Consider the following 25664-nt stretch of genomic DNA (forward strand, 5'->3'; position numbering starts at 1 on the left):
TGAAGATGCTGAGGGAGTGCTTCTGGAGGGAGCGTGCCTCTCTCATGCCCGCAGGGAGACCGGGAGGCATAACAACCCACACAGCCTTCTGATGATTTTCCTCCATTGGTATAGCCTTTGCTGGGCCCAGCTAGGATTTTCATCTTACTCTGAGCTTCCCTTTCTCTATCCAAGCAGAGAGTGAGATGTGTTTCGTAAATTGTCTTTACGTAGGGTAGTGCATGGAAGGTTACACAGTCTAGCTGGCACTGTTACCGTGGCTCTGCGTGTTTCTGCCCCAGGGGAGAAATGCTTTCCCTAAGATGACTCACCTACTCATCCCAGGATCAATGCGCCATTGCCCAGACCCTTCTGTGTCATTGGCTTTGTTGCATAGGGGGAGTCGTACTTCCTGAAGAGTTGTAAAAGTAGATTATCTAAAGGGGGAGTGAGATGGAGGGGAAGAGGTGGGTCAGTTCCTAGTTTTCTAGTCTGTATAGCCTCTTACCCTAAGCTGACAGCCAAAGGAAACCAAAGACTTCTCCTGCCTTCTTCACAGCCATGTGCACCACTCATGTTCAACATGGAAAGACACAAGACTTAATGGAAATATCCATTAGGTCCTAGGATTCAGTCTCATTGCATATTTTGCTATTTGTCTAGCTTCTTATGTATTTCTTTAGGCATTTGGGAGAAGCTGACTCAGGTGCACTCTGATGCTGTCATTGACCTGCAAGGACCTAGTTGAATGATTTACCCCGGAAGTGATATGAACTAGACTAGTTTTAGCCAGTTTCTGCATTTACTATTCCTCTCTTATAGGTTTAGAATCTAGAAACACCAATATCAGTATTATAATATCAGAAAAAGGGAGATTTTCTTTGATTTATGAAGGGATTCTTTAGTTGCCAAGGAAATTTTTTTTGCCATTTTATTTAATTGAACTATCAATGTGTTTCCAATTGGTTTTGGAACTATTAGCATACAAGTGTTCATTGCTTGTTGCCACACTCTTCCATTGGAAATTCAACTCTGAAATCAAGAATGAATTTACAGAAATTTAATGTAAATGCATATTCTGAAATTATTTATTCCTAGAGTCTCCGTTTCCCCAGCATGGAGGGAAGAAATGGGGCAAAGGCAGTGTTCATGCGATGCTGATAGTGAAGCTTGTGCGTCTGACCTGGACAGTGACATTCTGGGCAGGGAACCATGTCTTGCTCTTTTGTATTCCTGGCCCCTGTTACCTGGAGCAAAGCAAGTGACCAGCAACAGTTGAACTGTGGCTGAATTATTGATGACGTGAATATGACTGCAGATTGATTAAGGGCACTGTACTCAGTCCCTGTTGCTAATATCAGTACACATCAAAAGGGAATGTGGCTATAAGAATTATTTTGGAAAAATACCAGGTAAATATTACATTTTTCTCTATTGAAGTATTGATGAGGACCACAGGTCCATGGCTCAGAATTAGGTTCTTTTGTATTATTGGGCCTCACCTTTATTCATTATCTTATTTTCTTAGAAGAAGTAATTTAGATGGGTTGAAAGTCACAGAATAGGTATTCAGTGACAGTTACTTCCTATTCTCCCAGTCTTTTCTGAGAACAAAATGCTCTGCTAGGGACTTCATGTGGATCTCTTAGCCCTGTTTTTAGAGTCCATCTGTGACTCTTGAGAAACTAACCAAATGCAGATGTATTGAGATATCCCAGTTACTAGAGCTGTAAGGACAACTTTAGTGACATTTAAACAACCGTTTATTTGGCCCACAGAATCTGTAGATGAGGAATCCAGGCAGGACTCAGTGGGAAGGGCTTTCTAGTGTTTCCCATTGTCTGCAGCCTTAGCTGGACAACTTGAGAACTAGAAGCTGGAATCATCTGTAGGTTCATTCAGTCACATGTTTGGCTGTTGATGTTGGCTGGTGGCTGAGGCTTTGGTTTTGGCTGTTAGTTAGAACACCTGCTTGTGGCCTCTCCATGTGGTTTGGATTTGCTCACAGTATGGTGATTGGGCATCAACGGTGCATGTTCCAAGAGAGAGAAGCAGTTGGCATCTGTAGCCTTTTTTATGACCTAGCCTTGAATGTCACATAACGTTACTTCTACTATATCAATTGATCAGGAAAGTCACAAGCCTTCCCAGGTTCAAGGGGTGTGGACACAGCCCCATCGTGAGAGGGAGCAGCAAGGTTCTGAAAGTACGTGCAAGACTGGAACTAGTGCTTGAATTATTGCGGGGAAAATACAGTCTGCCACACCGTATACTTCCCATGTCTTTTGCTGTAATTTTCACATATGATTAATAATTTGTATCTTTCTAGGTTGTTTTTACCAAATAGTCTACTTATTCCCTGTATCTAGTTGTTTGTTTGTTTGGTTTTTTAATAACTTGCTGTTAAATGTGTTGATCACATGCTGAAATTGACGAAGGGAAGTTTAAATTAAAAAATAAAAATTAATAGATTATCTAGAATTTTTTATTTGTATTTCCCAGTGAGGCAATTATAGGTTTGTTAATACTTTGGAGAGCAAATAGTTAGGATTTATAATCAAATTAGATTGTAAAAGGAATAAAATGATTTCATCCTTCTCTTGCACAATAATGAATACTCACCTTCTAGGTAATTTTTTCCAGTTTCTTTTTGCTATATGCTATTTCACTCTTCTCTTGCCTTTAATTTTAATCAAAGACATCTTAATTCAGACATATAGCAAAGACGTACTTGTCAGTGAACTACCATGTCCATTTCTTTATGTTACTAAGCTATATTTTGTGATAGGACAGGGAGTTATACAGATATCTTATACAGGAATTTCTCAATGGAAAATAGTTCTAAGAAAAATAAAAACTGGTATGGACTCCCTTTCTCAAACTTGCTTCTTGTGTTTTATATCACCTTCTTTTAGGCCAGGTGCTAGCTTTGCTAGTCAGGAAGTCATTGTCTTTTCTGCCTGAATAGCACTGAATTCAGTGAGTGAGACTCCAGAGAAAAGCTCAGCCTCTCTCAGCATGAAGGGCGTCTGGAGAGCCCAGCAGGGGACTGCACGGAATTAAAGCCATCAGATTAAGTAGGACTCTTTGTGGAATCAGAGTAACTGATGGTCATTTCGTGGTTTTGATTTGCTTTGGGATCCTCCCTGAAGGCACTGGATTGAGTATAGGGCCCACTCGACCCTTTGCGGGGTTCCCTGGGCTAGAACTGCAGGCGGGTGCCGTGGGTCCTCTGCACTCCTACTTACTGAACTAGGGGACCACGTTCTAGCCAGCGCTCTGAGCACAAATGTAACTGATTTATTCTGTTAGGTATTCTAGACCCAGAATCTCTTTTTCTCGCTTCTCCTTAAAGAGGCCACTGTGTCGCCGCCGGTTGTCCATAACACTCATGTGTTTCCTCTTGATGTATTTGAGAGCTCTAAAAAACTGTATCTGCAACCCAATTTTCCCTCCCAAGTTTTCTGTTTCCCACTGCTTTCTAAGTAGTTCCACTTGGATATTACACAGAAATCTCAATTCATTACGTTCAAATATAAACTCTTCTTCTTCTTCCCCCCTTCAGACCTGCTTCTCCTTATAGGGTTCTTCTCTTGGTTAATTACAGAATTATTCCAAGCCAGAAACCTGAAAATCATGCTAGCCCCATCCTCTCCCAACCCCTCACTGTCTTTGGTTCTAACAAACACGCACCTGCACCCACTGCTTCCTCTTCTCAGCCTTCGAGCCTCACCTTATCTCCCCCGGTCTCCTCATCTTGTCCTGTGACGGTCTCCTCCTGCACCCATCTCACTCTGCTACAGCCATTTCCCTTGTCCGCCTTCACACTAGACATGAATTTTGCCTCCCTCATCGTGTCTTTCTGGCATAATATTGTGATTATCACAAAGAAGCTTTCACTTTGCCTTTCCTGGAAGGAAAGAAGGCAGACGGGTGGACCGGCTGACGAACCTACCTTTATTTTCTCCAGGCAGGCCATGTAGTTAAACTCGAATTTTAAAATGCCCAACATTCTCTTCGTTAGCTCAAATTCTAGGGAAGAGACGGTGTCACTTATCTAAGGAACTGAATGAAAAAATAAAGCAATGCATTTATTGTTTATCTTTTAAGGATGTAGATTACTACTGCCTTTCTTGAGTTATGAAAAGAAATAAGTAGTGAGCACCTACGATGTCTCACAACCCAGGAAGAAGAGAAAATCTTGTGCCTAAACTCACACACTACAAGGTATGTGATGTGTGTCCTCTGAGAGAGCACATCTCACAGAGTTAGTATCCTTTGTGAGAACTTTGATAAATAACTACGAGGTGAGGAGGATATGCCAGGCACCGAGGGGCAGGCTATATTTGAAGAAGAAAGAGTAGATGAGGGGTGGAAACCTGATGGGAGGTGAGGGTAGAAAGTTAGGTTGTGGCCACGTTATTGAGAATGTAAACTTTCCGGGGACAGGAATTTTTGGTGATAAATGTATTCTTTGGTGTATCAAGTGCCTAGAAGAATGCCAGGTATGGTACACAGCACGTAGTCAGTAGTATTTGCTGAATTAATGAATGGACTCCTCACTTGCTGAGACACTATTTGATAAACAAGTATTTGTTAGCCATGGTCCTTTTTTTTCCCTGCAGGAATGTGAATGTTTAGAGTTGACAGCAGATTGTTTTGGAATGTTCCAGGATCACAGATCTGTACACTACACTCACATGTGCAAAGACAACATACGCCTACTCTTTCTGCATCTTTATCCCTCCCTTTCATACCCCCATCCTCCTTGTCTGTTACAAATCATCATGCTCAAATCTCTCTCATCCTCCCCAAACCTCTGGATTCTTCATTTCCTTTTGTAACATAAAGATTTAGCTGTCATTTTTTGCATTGATTTTTTTTTTTTTCTCCTGATGAGATTTTCATCTTTTTACACCCAGTGGTTACTTTCCATAGTGCCTGGGTACCTTGCCATGATCATATCCTTGGGACATCCTGACTGTGTGCAGTTTCTTGAAGGTCTTAAGAACCTTGAAAATTTAACTGTCTTCAAAGTCAAATCAGGGTTTCAAATTTTGCTTACTTCTTTTAATTGTAACTGTATTGGCAACAATTAAAAGCCTTATGAGAAAGAAAAAAGATACTGCAGAATCTCAGTGGAAATGAATACACCCTTCTAGGTACTTATTACATCCTCCTGAAAATGTTCACTGTGTTAATGAAGGCATCTTCTGAGATTTTTTTTTTTTTAATAGAACCATCTCCTTGACATTGGTCACTGTATTGCTTCTTCAGGTTAGTTGTGGCTTAACCCCTTTGGATAATCTTAGAAATTACTTGACTGTTCTGAAAAACTGACAACTAGATTTGATACTGCATATAAAACATTTTTTGTACTTTTTCTCATTTATGTATTTGTTTTAACTGGCTTTATTCTGAAGAATCAAAAACATGGCGAAGAGAGTATGTATAATTCAGAGAAAATGTCTTGGTGCAGAATAACTTTATTTTTTTCCTTTTCTCAATGTGGCTATCATTTCAGTCCATCATCTGTGTGTTGCTTCTCAGACTTCCTGCCCTGGGAAAATAACACCATAATTTTTATGTTTCAAAGCACTTTTATATATTTGATCCCATTTAATCTTCACAATGTCCCTGTGAAGTATTATCAGCATTTTTTAAGAAGAGAAAGCTGGGCCTCAGAGAAAATAGGCACTTGATGGAGATTGCACAGCAAACTGTGGAATTGGGGTTTAAACCAAATTCTTTGCCAGTTAACTCAGTAAAAACAATGGTTAGTCCATTTTTGTTTTGAATGGTAACTTTTATAGTTTCAATGGTATTTTTAATTATTGTTTGTTTACTAAGTCTTGGCTAACTATCTTAGCAGTCGTCAAAGATCACGTTTGATGTCCCGCGGTGTTTTTAAAACATTTTATATCAAAAATGTTCATTATTCTCTTATCTACTAGATTTTGCAGAATGAATATTTCAGTTCTGTGCAGCCCACCTGACCAAATTGGAGCATTCTTTGTATCAGGCCCTTTAAAATGGGAAAAGAGGCCCATTGATATTGGTGTTGGGAACAAGAACAGAGGTCCCAGCACCCACCCCCCTTCTCCCGTCACCATCTCTGTGTAGGATTCTCTCACAGTCCAGGCATTCTTTGCCTCAGAGTGGATGGGGCTGACAAAGGATGCAGTGTTATTGGTGTCTCCACTGCACTGGCCCCCTCTCAAGGCTCTATTTTGTGGGGAGAAAGGAGTAAGTTTGGGTCATAGGCTGCCGTCAGGACAGATCTGGTGCTAACCTCCGCAGCCCAGTCTGTCCCCAGGCTCGGAGCTGTTAAAGATTTCCTTGGGGTCTATCCAGATGCTGATGTCCTCAAAATTAAGCCTAGACAGGATAGAGGTGGGCCTGTACCATCCACCTTTTCATTAGATATTCTTTCATTGATTCTGAAGTGATGATCTTTTAAAAGTCTACTTTTACATTTCTGGAATTGGGATATGTTTTACATTTGTACAATTCAGAGGAAGTTTTGTTTTTGGATAGGAGGCTAAGTGTATAAAAAAGGAGAAAGGAGTCACCCAATGACTGTCTTCTCTAAAAGTCTCAGAATCTGCTCTCTACTCCTTCTTAGAATATTTTTTCACTATCTTCCATTTCTCGACATTCACCATGTCAAAATATTACCTGAAGTTATTGGAAGTTTTAAACTTTGGGGGCGTTTGCTGCCCCAGTCTAACTCTGGTACATCTCTTGGCTCCTGTTCCACCCCCACCTGCTGTCTCACAGGGCCAGGTTACGTTACCCACTCATCCTGAACGGCGCTCCAGGGAGGGAAGTGGGGAGGGGGAAGATGATATACTTTTCATTGCCTTATTCTTCCAACAACCAAGTCAAGGCATTTGGTGTATAATTACTCTAGGGAAAGGAATCTGGCCATACCAGGAAACACATCATGTGGACCAGGTCACAATTGTAAAAAAAAAAAAAAAAAAGCAAACATGTTAGTATATAGCATTTGATTATGATAAATATGTTAGCCATATTTCCTTATTATGCTACTTTTTTCCACAAAGGGCATAAGACGCCTTCCCTATTTAACTCTACAAGAAGATAAAATGATTATTCTTATTGTAAGGTCTTTTCAAAAGCTATGTATATAAAATTATAGCAAAGTATAGGTAAGTATCTAAATTGGTTACTTTAATTGCATAGAAATGGAAGTATTCATGGTCATAAAGTGAGAGAGGCACCTATGACTATTGCTGCTTTCCTGCTCAGTATTTGTTCTATTCCTGTGACGATTTGGCTTTTACTGACATTGTGGAAATGGCAGTTTTTCCCCTGGACAATAAGCAGGAGAAACCATAGAGACAGGCTCTGGGTTTGGGTCTGTGATGATGGCTGAAAGCCTGGGAAATTCAGCAGAGCCCGGACATCCATGCTCTGTTCCTGCCCTGCCATCTAGTGGACCAGCGAGCATGCAGTGCTGGCCAATTAAGTATAAAGGACTGAATGCAATTACTAAACTCCTATGGTACATGATGTGAGGTGTGTATTCTGTACATATATGCACAAATATCCATAACATACATAAGAAAAAGTGGTACTGCTAACACGTGGCAGTTGATGTGTTTAAAAAACAAAGTCCTTAAATGAAAAGTATTGAGAAATCTATCCCTGCAAATATTAAAATGTATTATAAAATAGCAGTAAGTAAAACCCTTTGACAGGACACAGGAATGGATGGATAGATCAGTGGAAAAGAATAGAATTTAGAAATTGACTGAGAGGGCGGCATTTCAAATAAATGAGGACAAGATGAAATACTCTGTAGTGTTGAGAAGGCTGGCTGTTTGCTTAAAAATAAAGATGTATTGCAGTCTCATTCTTTCCTCCAAAAAAAGTCTGGTGAGGAAAGGTTAAAAATTAAAGACATGAAACTATGTAAAATTACTAAAAAAAAACAGGTAGAGCTATTTAAAAGATAATCTTAAAGTGGGAAAAGTTTGCTAAATAATTGGAAAATAAACCCAGAGTCCACTTAGGAAAAGGCATTTTATCCTTCTAGCAAAACAAAATAGTTGACAGAAAATTATACAGCAATAATACTTAAAGGGAAATACTACAGTCAATTCTTAAGTTAAAATCAATTAAGTAATAGTATATTGACAGCATCTAATAGAGTACTATACAGACTACCGAGAGAACAAGAGATGAAAACAATTTGAATTTACGTTTCTCTGATGATCCATCTGAGGCTAAGCATCTATCCATGTTTTATGCCATTTGCTCTCCTTCTGTGAAAGAGGTGTTTTCTCGTGTTGTTTGCGGGGTTTTTTTCCCTCATTATTTTGTTTTAGGTATTAATTCTTTGTTTTGTGTGTTACAAATACTTCTGCATCTATTTATTATTCTTTTGCTTTTTAAAATGTCTTTCATACTCTAGAAGATTTTTGTTGTTCTACAGTCAGATCTGTCAGTCTTTTCTTTATGACTTCTGGAGTCTGTGACTGGCTCAGGAAGGCCTTCCCCACCCCAATACACTAAAATTATCTTTGGGGGTTTTCTTCAAGTACTTCATATATTTTAATTCAATTTAACTTTTTAATCCTTCTGTAATTTGTGTTAGTGGAGGGATCTAACTCACTATTTTTTCTGAATCAGTAGCTGGAGGCCTCCTTTCTCCGCTGATGAAAACGCTGACTTCCTATCTTCCTTCTCCTAATAATGAAGACATGCATTGTGATGGTTCTAGATTCTAGAGTACATTTTAATATCTTGAAGGGTAAACTCTCTCTGTTCTTTTTCAAAAATTTCTTGGCCTCTCTTGTACATTTTAGGCTCAGCTTTTCAAGTTCCATAACCGTCCTTTTGGAATGTAGGCTGAGGATGCACTGAACTTAATTTTATAAAAAATCAGCATCTTCATAACTTTGATGTTTCCTTCCCAGCCCATGTTACATCTCTCCATTTGAATAGATTTTCTTTTTTGTCCTTCGGTAAAATTTTCTTGTTTTCTTTATGTGCATCCTTAGGTTTACTCTAGTCTTAAATATGTATTATTTTTGTTGATATTGTGAGGGTTTTTTTTCAGTCCAATTTTTTAAGTTGGTATTTGCCCCAGGACAGGGGGTTTCTAAAGTTACCTATATTTTTAACAGTGGTAAGTTTCTAGAATTGGGATTTCTTTTTTAACATTAATTACATGTATTATGAAGGGGGGGTGTTAGTGAAGAGTTGTTATTAAATCAGTTTATATTTTATAACTGATGGGGTCTTAAATTCCAGAAAATACGGTATGTATATATAGAGTTGAGATGCCGCCTGGCCTTCCAGCCCTTTGGAGACCTAAGCACACTTTTTGTGAAGTTCTGGTTCCAAAGCCTTCACCACAAGTTGAGCAAATTCTAGATCCCTTCAGCCTCTGGCTCGTGCATCTAGTCATGCTACCAGAAGGTCACTGTATCAGCCAAACCCCAAACCCAGCCCCTTCTATGTTCCCATAAAACATCAGTCACACCAGACATTTTCTGAATTGAGGCTGCAGATTGGCGATCACAGATCACGGGGAGGGGTTACATCCCCAAGCGGCCCAGTGGCCCTGCCCCTCACTCTCTCTACTCCCACCTCTCACTCCCCTGTTCCGTCTCCAGCTCAGGACCTAGCAGTTGGGATATCACCTCGGGGCCTCACTCTCCCCTCTAAGCCAAGTGCAGTATTATCTTCTAAAAATGCTGAGTACTTTCCCTGGAGGGAACCATAATGAATAACATTTTCTCTATTCCCTTCCATACAAATAAAGATTATATACTTGAATATATTCTTGTTACGGCTAATGACTATGGTAGGAAAAAAGCTGGAAAAATAGGTTTATGGATTTCATTTTGTATCATGCAAAACAAAGGACAAACATGTATACAAAGAGTCAGTTGAAACTCAAAGACCTTTTAAGTCCTCGGGAAACGAAATTTAAATAATGTTATTCCCATAACGCTTAGTATTTCTGAATGTAAACATTTTGTAAATGGCATTGACCCTGAAATTTTTGTCTTTAGAGAATTGGATAGTAGGTGATAAATTATTTGAAGACAAACCATAGGCAGAAAACACCATATGAATTCAGATTATTCTACTGTGCAGATTATTCTATTGTTCTAAGTATATCTGGCTTAAGACTATATATAAATTGAAAATTCTAAATCGGTTTGTTTTGTTTCCTACTTTGAATCTACAAGTTACGCTGTTAAATTTTCAGCACGTGATAGTCTTGGTAAATGTGGTAGAATATAAGTTAAAAGCTTTAATCCACAGTTGATATATTCTCGATTTCTTTTATATGTTCATAAACAAATAGAGTTTCCTAGAAAATGAGGTGTTTTGATAAGGTTTTCTTCCCTCCCGAATAACTATAGCCTATTTTACTCACTCAGTAGCTGGAAGGATGTACCTCCTTTCCATCATCACTCTTGGTCATATAATGACACTATTCACTAATTGATTTGAGGCATAAAATGTGGTCCTCTCTTCCCTGCTAAGAATATAAGTGGGATAGAGCCAGTTAACACAGATCTCATTAAGTGAGAAAAGGAAAAGAAAAGGGAAAGAAAGCAAAGAAAATAAAGACATAAAGAGGGCTAACATTCCATATAAATACTTAGTATTGAGCTATGTGGTGATGCCATTGCGATGATACTTCTTACTGTACTTCTTACCTCCCAGCTGCAAATCAGGTTATGCCAGACAGTGGTGTGAAATGCAAAGAGCACGGGCGACACAGTCGTCTCGGTAACTTCTTCATCCTGAACGAGAGACCTACCGGGTCTGCGAGATAATAGCAGTGACAGCTTGCTCTGCACATTATGAATACACAGTGGGTTTGTCCCGTTTCCATGACTATATTATGGCATAGGTGTTGCCAGTAGACAGCATGTTTGTTTTCCTTACAACGGAATTATGTGTTCTTCAAAGTGCTGTGGCTTTATTCATTTTTATATGGGAAACTGAAGCTCAGTGTCTTTGACAAAGACTTATTCAAAGGGATAACTTACCATAAAAACAAGCTGGTGCCTACAGAATAAAATCAAGCAAGGGTGGCATCCCTTAAAACGAACTTCTTTCATCTTCAGTTAAATCAATAATGCTGGTTGAAATGTGTTAATGTGTCTTCCTATGAAATGAGTATTCCTGAAATTTGACAGTTGTCCCTATTGAACATCAGATATGCCATGGCCCCTTATCTATTAGCTGTAGATGGACATGTTTGAGAATTTAGCATTTTCCCACTCAATGAGAGAAAGCTTCTGCTCAGAGATTTCCAGAACCCCTGGATGCCTCACTATACAGTATGCATGATTTCTATTCTGTGTGAGTTGAAGAAATAATTAGAGAAATAGTAAAACTTGTTAGGCCTATGGATGTTTGGAACTATTAGCTACTTCCTTCTCTTTCTGTCATTAATACAGTATGCTCTTCAGAAATGAAAATTATCAAACTTAGACCAAGATAAAATCAGCCCACTCCTAAAATAAAAGTCTCCCTGGGTGGGTGTGGGGGGGTGGTAGTTAATGTCTTTGTCATGTGTCTAATCTTTCACTTGTGTCCTCATACAAATTTATCTCTGACCATGTTTTAAACATGAGTTTCAATTTTTTGTTTTTTACTTCTGTCTGAGCTCTTAGGTCATTAATTACTGATTTTTTGTTGTTGTTTATTGATCTTAACCAAATGAACTATCTGCCCTCCTTATTTTAGTTAACATCGTTCAGTGAAATATTTTTTTTAAAAAGCAGTTATCTAAAGGAAGATATTACATTATCTTCACTATTTAATTGTTTAAGAAAATTGTCTGAAGGCTTTTTAAAAACTGGGCTGTGATGACACTGTATTACTCCTTCATAAAATTAACTGCCACATTTTGATTTGCAGGATCTCCAAAGGTGGGTGAATGGTGCTAATCAACATGGCTTTGTCCTGGTGTCTTTCGGAGCTGGTGTCAAGTATCTGTCAGAAGACATTGCTAACAAACTGGCAGGAGCTCTGGGGAGATTGCCCCAAAAAGTGATTTGGAGGTAAGGTAATAATATAGATTGTTTCTTCACTCTTGATTTTCCATATCCTCTTACCTAGCCCGCAGGTCTGAGTAAGCACAGCCCATTGATTCCCTGGCAATATTACCAGGATGCCTTTGACTTTTCATTTTGTTTCTTAGTGTATCGAAATCTAAGGATTAACTTATATAATACTCTGTGATGGATAAAAAGACATCTAGCCCATAGCATAAAAAGAAGATCTGATGCACAATGATGTATTTTTGTGATGGGTGCATTTTTATGTTACCCTCATTTACCCTTCTATTATTTATTATCACTTAAAAATGTGTAATTGCATGCATTTCTATATACTCCTTCAAGTCAGTGTTGGAATGAGGAAAAAACGATGGATGAATGATTAAATAGGTAAAATATTTCATGGAACCTTTTGGGCTCCCACTTTGTCTATAAATGCTTTCGATTTCCTTTATCCAAGAGACCAGGCCTTTAAAAATACAGTAACTTGCCAGTTAATGCTAGTCAAAACGGACCCCACTTCTTTTGGGAGGCACTGCCAACATGTGTCTGTCTCTGGAGTTTCTAACCCAGTGTCTAAACTTGGATCTGAACACTTATTTAGTGTGTATTTACTTAGTACCTGTCCGCACCATTGGGCTCTAGGGATACAGCAGTGATCAAGGTTGGCCCCAGTGTCAAGCCATTACAAGTAGGCTCTGATTAATAGGGGTTTTTCCTTTGTAACACCTGTGGGAGGATTAGCTCCTACTTCTCCTGGCTAAGCTATGAAATGGATACATATTTTATTGCAATGGTTTAAGATCTCTCCCTTTAGATTCCAGTCCTATTGGATTTCTTCTGTTAGGCTTAACCCAGAAAGTGCCCCTTCTACTTTATTTGGAAGAGTTTGTATCTGCTCATTTCAAACTCTTGCCATTCTCTCAGTTGATAAGCACTTTATGGTTTATCTTTCAACGATCAAGGCAGGAAACAGCCTAATTATGTCCTTTGCCCCACAGAACTGTCTCTGGGGCCCAGCTAGAGAAGAGTACCTCCTGCTTTCTTCCAATTCTCGAGCCTTCCTTCAGTTTCTGGGTGTCCAGATGGGAGCTATTGACTGCCCAGTGGTGGCCCTTGCTGGTCCTTCCTGTTTCACCTTCTAGGTGCTGGTAGAAAATGACTTTCTAGCATAGGGTAATTTGGTTGCTATTTCCCGCATCTCTGTGGATAGGTGAGGAGAGCTGAAGGAAAATAGATCTCAGTATAATCAGAGTGTTTCTTATTTATCCCTCAGTCAGTGAAAATGTGAAAAAGAAACTGAAATTTTTGTTGTTACTAAAACATGGCTTCCCTCTTAAGAATATCAATGAAAGATCATGTAACATTTATTTTAAATCCAAAAATTTAACCAGAGAGTTCATACCAGGAGTGAAGTGTGATTTTTTGGAAGATTCATAGTCTGGTGTAAATTTCAGGTTTTCTGGAACCAAACCAAAGAATCTGGGAAACAACACCAAGCTCATAGAATGGTTACCACAAAATGACCTGCTTGGTAAGTCAGTGACATGTGGGTGCTTACTCGGCTTTTAGATTTTAATTGTGTAAATGTGAGTTTATACAATACATGTATGGTGTATGATAGAATCATTATGTTATCTAGTGCGTTAAGTCCTAGATTTCAGACCAACAAGTCAAACCTTTAGTTATTGGCAAATAATTTTAAAGTATAATCATTTAGGCCTATAAATTAAAATTTTTAGACCAGTCACAAATTTTAATTTTCTGAAAAATATACTTAATACTATATAAGCTAGTGGTGAGTAAAGTTATACCTAGTTATGCCGATCAGCTAAAAGTAGTAAAATTAAAACAGTGAAAATTTAGATGTATGTCATAGTTTTACTACGGATGTATCCGAGAACCCAGAGAAATTTGAAATTATTCATTTGTTTGAAGCCACAGAGAAGCAGGAAGCCAAAAACACAGTCAGTTTATTTTAACTTTACTTGGATTATCTGCCTAGATTTTACCCTAAATCACTGGGCACTTTGGAACACTTTATTTCTTTTGATTTATTTATTTCTTGGGGTTCTGATCCTCAACTCAAAATTAAAATACCAATTATATGCATATCTTTTAAGATATCTGAATCTAAATCTAATTCTCTTTAATAAGCACAGATAGTAAAATGTAAATTGTTTCATTCATTAAATCTCTAGGAAAATATAAGGTCATATTATCCTTTAAGATAATACTTATTAAGGAAATTATAAAAATGTTACTGATTTTGGCAATATCGACCATCATTTGTTCAATAATACTAATCTAACAGATTATGTAAAAGTAGCTTTAAGTTATATTCTTAAAAATAGACTTTTAAAGAATATCTTTTAGAAGCTAAATTGACCCCCTAAAAACCTGCAAATTGAATTTTGTAACTAAAAAACAGTAAGAAAAACAGTAAGTATATATATAAATAATTCCTTTTGTTTCGTTTATTATAAATGTTATTCTATAAATGGTAAAACTGAGAAAAAAATAATAAGACAGTTTGCCTTTTTTGATGTTTATATTTTTTTTCTTTTTCTTTTTTATGTCTTTACTATTATGACTTCAGATTCCATAGAAGGTAGGAAGGAAGCAGTAAATTTAAATAAGATATCTTGATCATCAGCCATCTCAGTTCAGCAGGGGACACTGCTGTCTGGGAGCATCTAAATTGGTCTTATGGCTTTTTTTCTGCGAGGCTCTACAGTGAGGTGTAGCTACACCCAGAGGCCCTCCTCAAGTTCACATCTCTTCTGGGTTCCTCAGAATCTCAGCTCTCTGCCTTTTCTGAGATTAGCATCCTTTTTTAACTCTAGCCATGACCTCTGTGGGTCCTCTGTTGGTTTCTAACTATGCTCAGAGGATTCCTCCAGGATGAGAAGCAGGAACCAAATCAGTGTGTCTCCCCTCCCCTCCTCTCATGACACTCCCCCCTGCTCTCCTTACACCAGCTCTGCATTATTTTTCACTGCTGGGCTTGGTGATAATAAAATTTTGTTCAAGGAAAAAGGGTCGGTTCTACTACTGAAAAGAAAGTTTGAAATCCACTGCGAGGGTCGATCCCTTAGTTGGGCTGAGTTGAGAAGCCGCTTGTGGGTCAGAGCAAGAGACACTGAGTGACCAGCCCGCTAGATGTTGAGGTGGGAGAGTCCTGGAGCCCCACTGAGACCCAGGTTCACACACAGTTCGTTTTTTTACTTGATGTATGTTTATTTTAAATGTTTGTGTTTTTGCAAGCTATAATTCCTTTCTGGCCGTATAGCACTTATCCTGAGTGCAGTGTTTCTTTGTCTTAAACTTTTTATGCAAAACTTTCTGCTCAGAAGGAGATCTGGATTTTTAAATATCTCATTAATTTTGATGAATTATCTCTTTTATCTCCATGACAGCTAGATATTATGTGATGTCCCATCTCTTACAACTAACTTTTGTAACTGTCTGTCCCTACGTGTTTTTATACCTAAAATGTAAAATCAGACCCTAAGATTGTGTAGCACAGGTGCTGATATGACTTCAATGTTGTAAATGCTAAGCACCATACAATGTTCCTCTTTGGATAAGCACAGAAACTCTTCATGGACATCTGGAATCCAGCCCCACATTTTTACATATGTTTTTTTGCAAAGTGTGTTTGACTTTAATATAGATAAATGCTTGAGTAGCCAGAAAGTGGGTGTCTGTGTTTAGTAGAATGTGGTTGCCCCCTGGTACTTTTTGTCATTTCTTGCTTTCATTGATATCCTGTTAATTATTGGCCATTTGAATGCAGTTGATATTTGTGTTTTGGGAGAAGATATTGTGATAAAATTCTTAAAGTTATAAATGTTAGCTTAAAAATGGCTTTTAACTGATATATATAAATCAGATAATTATGTATATAACAAGCATTGTAATTGGTGTAGAGCAAGAATCTGTGAAACTGTGCCTTTAAAAATCCTGTATCTGAAATGCATGTTTATTATAATATCAGCTTTTAAGAAATTTCTGGAAAATCTCTTCCTAGAATAATACACAATATTCTAAGTTGTTTTCTTTTTTTAATCCTTCTTTAGGGCATTCAAATATTAAAGCCTTCCTGAGCCATGGTGGTTTGAATAGTATTTTTGAAACTATGTATCATGGTGTTCCAGTAGTGGGAATCCCACTCTTTGGAGACCATTATGATACCATGACCCGGGTACAGGCAAAAGGTATGGGGATACTGCTAGAATGGAAGACAGTTACTGAAGGAGAGCTGTATGAAGCCCTAGTGAAGGTTATCAATAATCCCAGGTAAGGTTTCAATTAATATTAAAGCAGATGAAATATATATACCACAGCACATTGTCAATAGCTGATTATTGCCAGTAGGTTGTTAATAAACCAATTATAGAAATATCCTTTAGATTCCTGGGTATAATGCCTTGTGCATGTTTCTGTCATTTGAAAAATAGAAATAGCAATCATTTGGCCAGCCTTGTATGACCTTGAATAATATTCTACCAAGGTTTGACAAACTAAGGAAAAACTACCATGGGAACCGTTGGGTCCCTACTGTGTGTCCATTTTTGTGTCCTTTATCTCATTTTGATGCTCATAAAACTATATATCACCGTTCTCCTTATTCATATTATAGAGATGAGGCACTTGAAACTCAGAGAGCTTACGTAATTTGCCCATAGTTACAAAGCTATTAGAGTAGGAATTTGAACCAGGCCTGTCTGATTCCAAAGCTGGTGCTCTTGATACTGCCTGGTGCTGGGTTTCCCTAGTGCGGGGCGTCAATGAAATGCCGAGATTTTTTTACTCAGGTGAATGACTAGTCAGAATCTTTATTTTATTTTTTTTCTTAAATTCTTGATGTGTCTTGAGTTAACCCAGTTCACAACTGAGCCTGAAAGAGTAGAGAGTTGGCCTGTGTAGTTTTAAAACAAAGCAACAATATTTCCCATTTTTATGTGACATTTCATTGATCTTGCCTTTCAAATGGCATTAATGTCTGAAGAGTGTGAGCTTTTTCTGTTTATACCCAGGGTAGATGGCATAACACTAGACTGAGAAACGCTGCCGTATTCTAAGAAACAACCAACAATAAGAACAATTCTTTCATATAAAGCGATGTAGCTTTTATGTAAAAGGCACTGCAGTTCATCATGCTGTCTTATGTGGGCTCAGAGGCGGCCTTCATGTGCTGACCCCTTAGAGGATCCAGTGTCTTGGTCGCAGCTCTTGGCACTTGGATCAGTATGTTTGCTGATCTGAGGTACCTGAATATGAGATCCCTTCGTCTGTGTTCTGTAGCCTTTCTTTTAAAAGTCTAGTGTTTTTCAAAATGTGATGTTCTTAGGGAAGATGAAATGTATCATACAGGCTTTTAAAGGAAGATTTGTAAAATGCAGCCCTCAAGGAGAGTTTGTAGAGAGATAGTGGCAGAGCTGCCGAGGTTGGGTCGGTTATGCAGAAAAAGCAAAAGTCTGGATTATCCACACAAAATCAGTCTGGCTGTGTTCTGTGAGGTGTAAAAGGGGCCAAATCAGAGACCAGGCTATAGTCTTAGGTCACACTGCGATTAAATCCCAGCTATGCCATCTTCAAGTATACATGTGTGCTTGATTTCAAAATAGGTTTTATTTTGTTCAGTGAATGAATTTACATTCTTCCACAAAGTATCCATATAAGATAAATAGTTATTTGCATATAACCCTTGAAAAGTTTAAATATTTAACTAAAGCCTTTTGCACATTCAGGGTAGGAAGATGTCTTTATTCATTGTAAAAATGACAATGATTCAGGTAGTATGTTCTTTGCTAAAAGTAATTATATGTAAACTTAAGGCATTTATCTTTATTTGTTTCAAATACATGATAATGTTCCATATTTAACATGCCATAATTATTGAAAAGGCTGATTTGATTCACTAATATTGTGTCCAAGATATTCTAGTTTAAACCAATAGTGCTAAAGAAGTATTACTTCTTTCTTTTTTACTCAACTTAAACCATGTCTTCCTTCTTCCCATACTAGTTGTTTGGATTTATTTAATGAAAGCTATTGCTTTTGTTCTTTGGAAGGAATTCTTTAGACTCTGGAGATTTTATTAAAGCAAGTTGTAGAGAAATACGGGTAGTTAATCCTTATGAACTTAACACATATCCAGCCCGTGGTTATTACTTTTGACAGGAGACACTTACCCTTTTGTAAAATAAAATGTGCAAGTCACATGAGCCCCTTACAAGGTAATTTGTTTTATTAAAAGTAATTTTATCCAAGACATTCGAAAGGAGAGTTTAGAAGTGGTCTTAAGTGACCATTTTAATCACACTGTTCTTTTTTTCCCCCACAAACTTTATATTCCTACTGGAAGAAATTTTGAGTTGTAAAGCAAACTATGCTGAAAGGACAATGCCACTTGTTACCTCTGAAAGGGAGAATCTTGGAAAATTGGGCTGGTTAGTGAGCAGCTAGCTTTATGAGTCTGCTCTTGGGGAGAAGTAAAGGTCTGAGTGATGAGTCCTTACTCCATACTCACGTAAGCTGAGGCAGGTAAGGACTGGTTCTGGACCAGTGAACCTATTGGAATTTCATAGGTGGCAATGAAGCCAGATTCCCTGCAGAAGGATCTTTGTCACATGCAGTCTGTTTAATCATCTCTAGAGAATGGGCCATATTCTCATGACATTAAGGTACCTGAGGACCAAGATTGTTTTTCATCCTCCTTCTTCTATGTTAAAATAGAAGGTTGAATTTCGTTTTCTAAGATACCATGTTTCACTTCTGTATTTTAAAGATGCCCTTTTATCCTGTAAGAATTTTCTCACAAAACAGAGTAATCAAAAGTTTCTAATTTACCTTTTGCCATTGATTAGAAATAATGATAAGATTACAAAGCAAGGCCTCTTAATAGTACAAGGAATATTACAAGGATGGCCTCTTAATATTTGGGTGAGGTTTTACACTTTTGAAGCAACTGGGTTTATTATATAACTAATTTTGTTGTAAGGCTAAGATGACAGAGAAAATGTGCTTTCTCTTTTAAAAAATTTACTTATATAAGTATTCAAAATACAAGAAAACAATTAAAAATAACAATAGGTAACAACATTTTACAGTGTTCTATAGTTTTTTCACAAACTTTTCAACACATGGTAGACAGTATGGCTTAGGAGAAAGATCATGGACCCTGGGAGGCAGGAAATTATGGCCATGAGGGCAGTCTTTTGGATGATCTTCCCACCATCAGTCTCTTCCTTTTTTTAATCCTCTCCCCAAAGCTCTGGTTTAAAGCCAGTCTCTCTGATTTAATGGTCTTTGATTCTAAGAACAGGGCTGTATATCTTGTCATTCTGAACACACGCGAAGGAGCCTCACGTTCCAATCTAACTTCCAGCCAAACACCCCTGTGCTACATACTCTTTCCAGATAAATTTGTTCTGGGCATACTCTTGCTCTCCCACCTTTATTACTTAGTTCACACTCTTCTCTTGGCCTAGCAAGCTTTCACATGTCCAAACTTTTGTTCCTGTATAAGGCACAGCTCGAGGACCACACCCTCCATGATGTGTTTTGTAATCCTTCCATGTGGAAATTATTTCTTACGTTTGAACAATGCAAACTCTAATCAGAGATCCATGCTCAAAGGGGCTTTGTGCCAAAGATTGGCATATAAATGTACAGTTAAATATTTTAAATTAAAATGTTTACATTATATTTGATCACTTTTTGTGATGACCCTCTTTAGCTGATTTTTATCAATCATTTAAGAGTGTTTTCTTTATACGTATGTATATACATATACATATATGTATCTCTACTGCATATAATGTCACATATGGCTTCATAGTGTTTGTCAACTCCTTTTCATCGATTTACTAAATATAATAATCTCACTCTGTCACCTAGTGCTGTTTTAAATCAGAACAAAATTAAATGTCACTGCTAAAAGGAAAAGGTGTTGGGACAAAATTCTGCATTTTTTTCCGCCATCCCTCTGTTTCAGAATCTAATAAATTCGCTCCTCTTCCTGGTTGAGACTCATTGATTAATAGTATTTAAAAGCATATGAAGAGGATTACGTGTATATAAGAGGCATGGTCTAGTGTAGAAGGAGCATGGGATTTGGAGTCAGAAAAACTTGAATTTGAATCTCAAATTTGTAATCATGGTCAGTTCACTTGGTCTCTCTGATTTTCATTTTCCTTATCTGTGTAAAATTTATTTTACTGTGTTAGTATAAGGTAATGTGTTGAAAGCACTTATCACAGTGCCTGGCACATACTAGGTACTTAATACAGGATAGCTATTTTTATTATTTTCCCCATTTTTAACTTTAGGGAGTTATGATCCTGAGCCTTGTAGCTACATGATCATTCTGTGTCTTACCTCCACCTCATAGCTACCGTCAGAGGGCTCAGAAGCTTTCAGAAATCCACAAGGATCAACCAGGTCACCCTGTCAATCGGACTGTCTATTGGATCGATTACATTCTCCGTCACAATGGAGCCCATCACCTACGTGCCGCTGTCCATCAAATCTCTTTCTGTCAGTATTTTTTACTGGATGTTGCCTTTGTGCTTTTGCTTGGTGCTGCCTTGTTTTACTTCCTCTTGTCCTGGGTCACAAAATTTATCTACAGAAAAATCAAAAGTTTGTGGTCTAGAAATAAGCATAGCACAGTTAATGGACATTACCATAATGGAATCCCCAATGGCAAGTATAAAAGAAATGGCCACATTAAACATGAAAAGAAGGTGAAATGAGCCAACAGCCCACCTGATAGTAACAAATCTCTTCAGTCATTGAATTTTTATTGCTATAATTTAGTCTAACAACTACTAAAAGGAAAACATCAGTAAACAATTCTAACACTCCCTTATCTGATCTTACTAATGAAATTCTGTGGAATTAAGATGGCTGTAAAAAGCACAAACCTAAAATGCAAAAATGTATTTTATTCGAATACTGATGCAGAGAGTTTTGGCACTGAACCTTTTAGAAGCCTTAATTATTCAAATCAGTTAAGTGACCATGTCAGACTTTAGTTTTAAGTCTTGATATATGTGTGTCCCGGTTAAGGAATGGTTTCTTTTCTCTTAAAAAGATTTGTTTGTGTATGTATGTGTGTGTGTGTGTGTATGTTTCCTAATTAAGATTATTTCAGCCAGCTGCTTGTTATATTTGTTGATGGTACAACACATTCAAGAATGAAATAGAAAGACGGTTAGGATACAAATGTTTCTCTTCTAATATTTAATATATGGGAGCTCAGAACACTAAAATGAAAGAACACTTTTCCCTCAAAACTGAATGCAGAGGAAGAAAATGAAAAGATAGGTGACACTGGTTTTTGTACTTTTAGGGTTTTTTTGTTTATTCATTTTAGATTTTTTGTTTTGTTTTAGTTTTACTTTTCTTACAGACTGTGGATACTTCTGGGGGAAAAAACATACAATTAAGTAAATGTATAAATTGGTTGTCACGTTTTACTTCTATTTTCTCCCTACCAATAATTTGCCTCTGGGAGAATTTTATAGTTTTTTTCTATTTCATTTTAATGAATAACAGTATGTTAAATGTATAATTAAAACAAAGCAACAAAGCTCTGACTTTTGTTCAGAGTACTGAAGATAACTGCTTATATGGCATCTTTAAACAGGGTTGTTATTTGAATGTTTTGTAACTGTTTGATGGCTTTTCTGTAATGTAATTTTTGAATGTTCAGGTGTGGTGTTTCCAAAGTTTTAACTTTAAAAACCCACCTCCTTCATCCTATTTTGTTGTCTGGGCCACACAGTCTGTTACATAGGTGCCAACATTTAATTCTTTTCATTGGAACATTTGCTTTTCTCCATATTGGTACCTGCTTTGTCTGAGAGGTTTGAGATCTGGTTACCAAGTCAAACTTTACATGATATACAGAAGTGACAGAGAAATTGTACTACTTGTTTGTGAAAATGAGTTCCCACTCCCCTCCTCACTGCCTTCACCCCCACTTCAATCCACTGTGGCTGACATGGGACAGGAATAGTATTCATTTGAGGATAGGGGTGCAAGTCACAGATATCACAAAGTCGGGACCTCCCAACTGAACCATTCACTTGCTGGCAACTATGAGTTCATTCCCTGCCATTCTGTTTACTTAGCATTTGCACTACACATGTTGAGTGTATGCTTTATTTATTTGTAGTTTGAAATCTTATGTCTGACAGCTGAGAGTAGAAAAATACAACATTTACCTAATGACATTCGCTAACACGGAAAGAGTTGTGAAAATTCTAGAATGCTTAAATCCTTATCGTACACTATGACATACAACTTCATCACACTCCCACCAGGAGCCACTCTCCTGTACTTAGAAATAATGTCACAAGTAGTTTTCTAATGTACAATGCAGGCAAATATATTGCTGTCTGAATACTTGAAGAAATGGTATTACACATATAAGCCTATTAGTTATACCTTTTCACAATCTTATAATATTGCCGTTAAAAGGGAAAAAAGACACAGGCAATGAATGGTGGGATGGCAACAGGACTTAGAGTGTATGAATGAGTTGATTTTGCTTTTTTGGAATTGGATAAAGGTGACAGTAGGCATTCACTGGATGATTAAGCATAAATTAATCTCCACTGTGATAAAAACTTAAACAATAAACATTATTTAAAAATAGAGAAATGTTGTTGGAATAAAATTTTTATTCAGATTTTATTTCACAATATTATGTAAATCCATTATAAACATGTTTCTGAGACAGGTCTCCCAACCTTTATATGTGTATATGAGTGTGAAAACAGTGTTACATGTGAGAATTTTTTTTTATTATTATTAAACAGAGGAATTTACCTTACAAGTGCATCAACATTGATCTTAAAATTGTCCCATAATTAAGAATGTTAAGTGTAGGTATTTACTGATCATTGTTGTTTTTTTTGTTTTTTGTTTTTTTAGTAAGCTTATTGTTAGCCAGTTTTGGTAAATAGAGTGATTTTAAATTTTCCACGCTTGGGCTAGATTCTCTAATAAAGTAAAGTTTTCAAGAAGGTATTTATTCATTTATTTTTTTAAAAAGAACCTCTGCAAGTATTTCTATCGCTGGTCATCATATCAAATGCAAATGAGAATTAAGACATCAATCGTTTTTCCTCTAGAGCCATAACTTTTAATATCCCTCCACATAGACGTAGAGGCAGAATTTGAATGTCCGGGATTGGAGGGGAGTGATGTTTGGGTTAAAGCGGTGGTTTATGATTGAAGTTGGAGAAAGCTAGCGATTCTCTCTTGAGGACGTAGACACTTTGTATAACAATCTGGGGACATTCTCAGACTCCCAAATACAACATTGATATCTTCTGGCAAAGTCTCTGGTGGTGTTTATCAACTAAGGTTTGGGAGTACTGTCCTTAATGAATCACCTCTGAACCTTACCTATCCAACAACTTATTGACCACCTCTCCCCGTAGATTGTGATACCCAACACCCCTCTCCAACTGCTGGAATCCACCACACTAGATCCTCAGCGGACTCCAATTCCGAAAAACCTATTCAGGTGATCTGCTATCTGCCCCGCCCTCCTTCCCTTCTAGGAGCCAGTAGTGGTGAGGCACTGCTGAGACAAGATGTAGCATCCTGGTTTTTTCCCACCCGTTTCCTGTTTCCACCAAAACTACAAGAATATTTATGCTCAGATGACCTGTCTCAGTGCCGTGCTCCCAGCTTTGCCTTGTAATTAGGTAGATTAGACATGATAATTCGACATTGTGGGGCATAACACTTGTGATGAAATTAACATGAAAGAAGTTCGGTTTGTTGTTGTGAAACATTTCGTGGACCATTGTTATTTATAAACGGTAAGAACCTTCTTTGAAATACACAACTGTAGTGAATTGAAGAGAGAATATTTATTTATAAGCAAGAACTCAGGAACTGCCATGGAGGGGTGGGGAGTGGAAGTGACTTGACGTTCAGTGGATGCCTGTCCCATTGCAGACAGTATGCTGGATACTAGGGGAATTTACAGATGATAAGGACAGTCTCTCCTTCAAGGAGCTTGTGATCTAGTGGGAGACATGGACACAGAAGTAACTATAAAGTGCTGGGGCCCATAGCAGATGTATGTGCAGGGTACTGTGGGAACACTTGGGAGGCAAGAATACATGTCAAAGAAGCCTCTCTGTGTGCACCAGAGAATCCACACTCACTACTGGCTTGTCTTGTAACACAATGTCCATGCCATCAATTGCTTCATCAGGAACATCCTCATGAATTTATTTTGTGAATCATGTATTGAATTCAAGCTCTGATTGTCTGAGGGTCCTGACTTTGAAGGCTTACCCCAACATTTACTAATCTTTAACTTTTGAATTTCTTATTTGTATGATGATGGTTACCTCATGGGCTTATCTTGAATACATATACACACCACACACACACACACACACACACACACACTGTGCTGGCCATCATACTGAATGTTTAATACACTGTGTGTGTGCGTGCGTGCGTGTGTTTAAAGCATTTAGCATAATGGCCCGCACAGGATGAGCCCTCAGATCTGTGGTATTAGTCATGGATATACTGAATAGACTAACTTCTTTCACATCATCGTGCTCTCAGTTTTTGAAAGTTGTTTAGGAAAATGTGTTTTATTCATTTCATTCATTTATTCAACTATTTATTAAGGCTTCTATTCACCTGGTGGTATTTTAGGTGTCAGTGGTGCACTTGGCTCTCACAGTTATATCTTGTCCTCTCTCTTCATAGCTCAGCTATTCACCAGATCCCAAAATGCTGCTAAAATGGAATGACTCCGCTTTGAAAAGGTTTAAAAATGAGAGAACCAGTATAAGGTGACAAAAACGACTTCAAGGGATAATACAGTGATGTTTTATTATTGGAAGTATAATTATTTTCATTCTTGTTTCTAAGTAATTCAGCTGGTTTATAAATATAAAATCACATTAGAGAATGCTTATTTGCAATTGGTATTATCAAAAACAATTTGAAATAGAAAACTTTTAAATCTTATATGACAAAGTTTAAGAATTATGTGAATTCCATTAAAGAGCTTCTTATCCTTCTTACTTCTGAGACAGTGAAATTTTTTGCAGAGAGCAAAAACATTCTTCTAACAAATTTTAGCTAGTGGTGTCTTAGAAATCTATACAATTAAGACATATGTCAAAATGACATATTGTCATTTTTCTACAAATTCTGCAAAATGTTACAAGTTCCTAATCACTTGGGTATTTGGGTTTCTGACTTGGGGCCAGGGTGGGGAATGGCATGAATGGTCTTACTTTTCAAGATATGGAAACCAAAAGGCCCACTATAATTATGTAATTTGCACTCTTTACTTTTGGGTAAACAAGACATAATTTAAGAAAGAATTAATTCATATAATCCACAAGATTACTGATAATATGCCTAGTTAGTGTGATAAAACCAGCAGATTTTTTCCAGAAAGCAAAATATTGATATAATCCAAGGTCACACTTAAAAATCTATTGTAAAAAAACTGTTTTTCAAAACATTGAAAAACTACGTGTAAAATTATACTGTTATTCAAATAAAACAATTATAGTGTAAATCTACTCAAAGAAGTCTAACACCAACATTAAGTAT

At 37.4% G+C, this 25664-nt stretch overlaps 1 protein-coding gene across 2 annotated transcripts in view; it reads left to right on the forward strand.

Moving 5' to 3' along the window:
* The window catches only part of UGT8 (UDP glycosyltransferase 8), a 92041-nt gene extending 68962 nt beyond the window's left edge, over positions 1–23079 (forward strand). For both annotated transcript variants that reach the window (XM_036851947.1, XM_036851948.1), the window contains 4 exons: positions 11899–12041; positions 13496–13572; positions 16121–16340; positions 20440–23079. In XM_036851947.1, the coding sequence (XP_036707842.1) occupies positions 11899–12041; positions 13496–13572; positions 16121–16340; positions 20440–20803 (804 nt within the window). In that variant the 3' untranslated portion in view covers positions 20804–23079. The remainder of the gene's footprint in view (positions 1–11898; positions 12042–13495; positions 13573–16120; positions 16341–20439) is intronic.
* Positions 23080–25664: the final 2585 nt, after the last annotated feature.

The sequence above is a fragment of the Balaenoptera musculus genome, chromosome 5 (assembly GCF_009873245.2).
Source record: "Balaenoptera musculus isolate JJ_BM4_2016_0621 chromosome 5, mBalMus1.pri.v3, whole genome shotgun sequence".
NCBI lineage: Eukaryota > Metazoa > Chordata > Mammalia > Artiodactyla > Balaenopteridae > Balaenoptera > Balaenoptera musculus.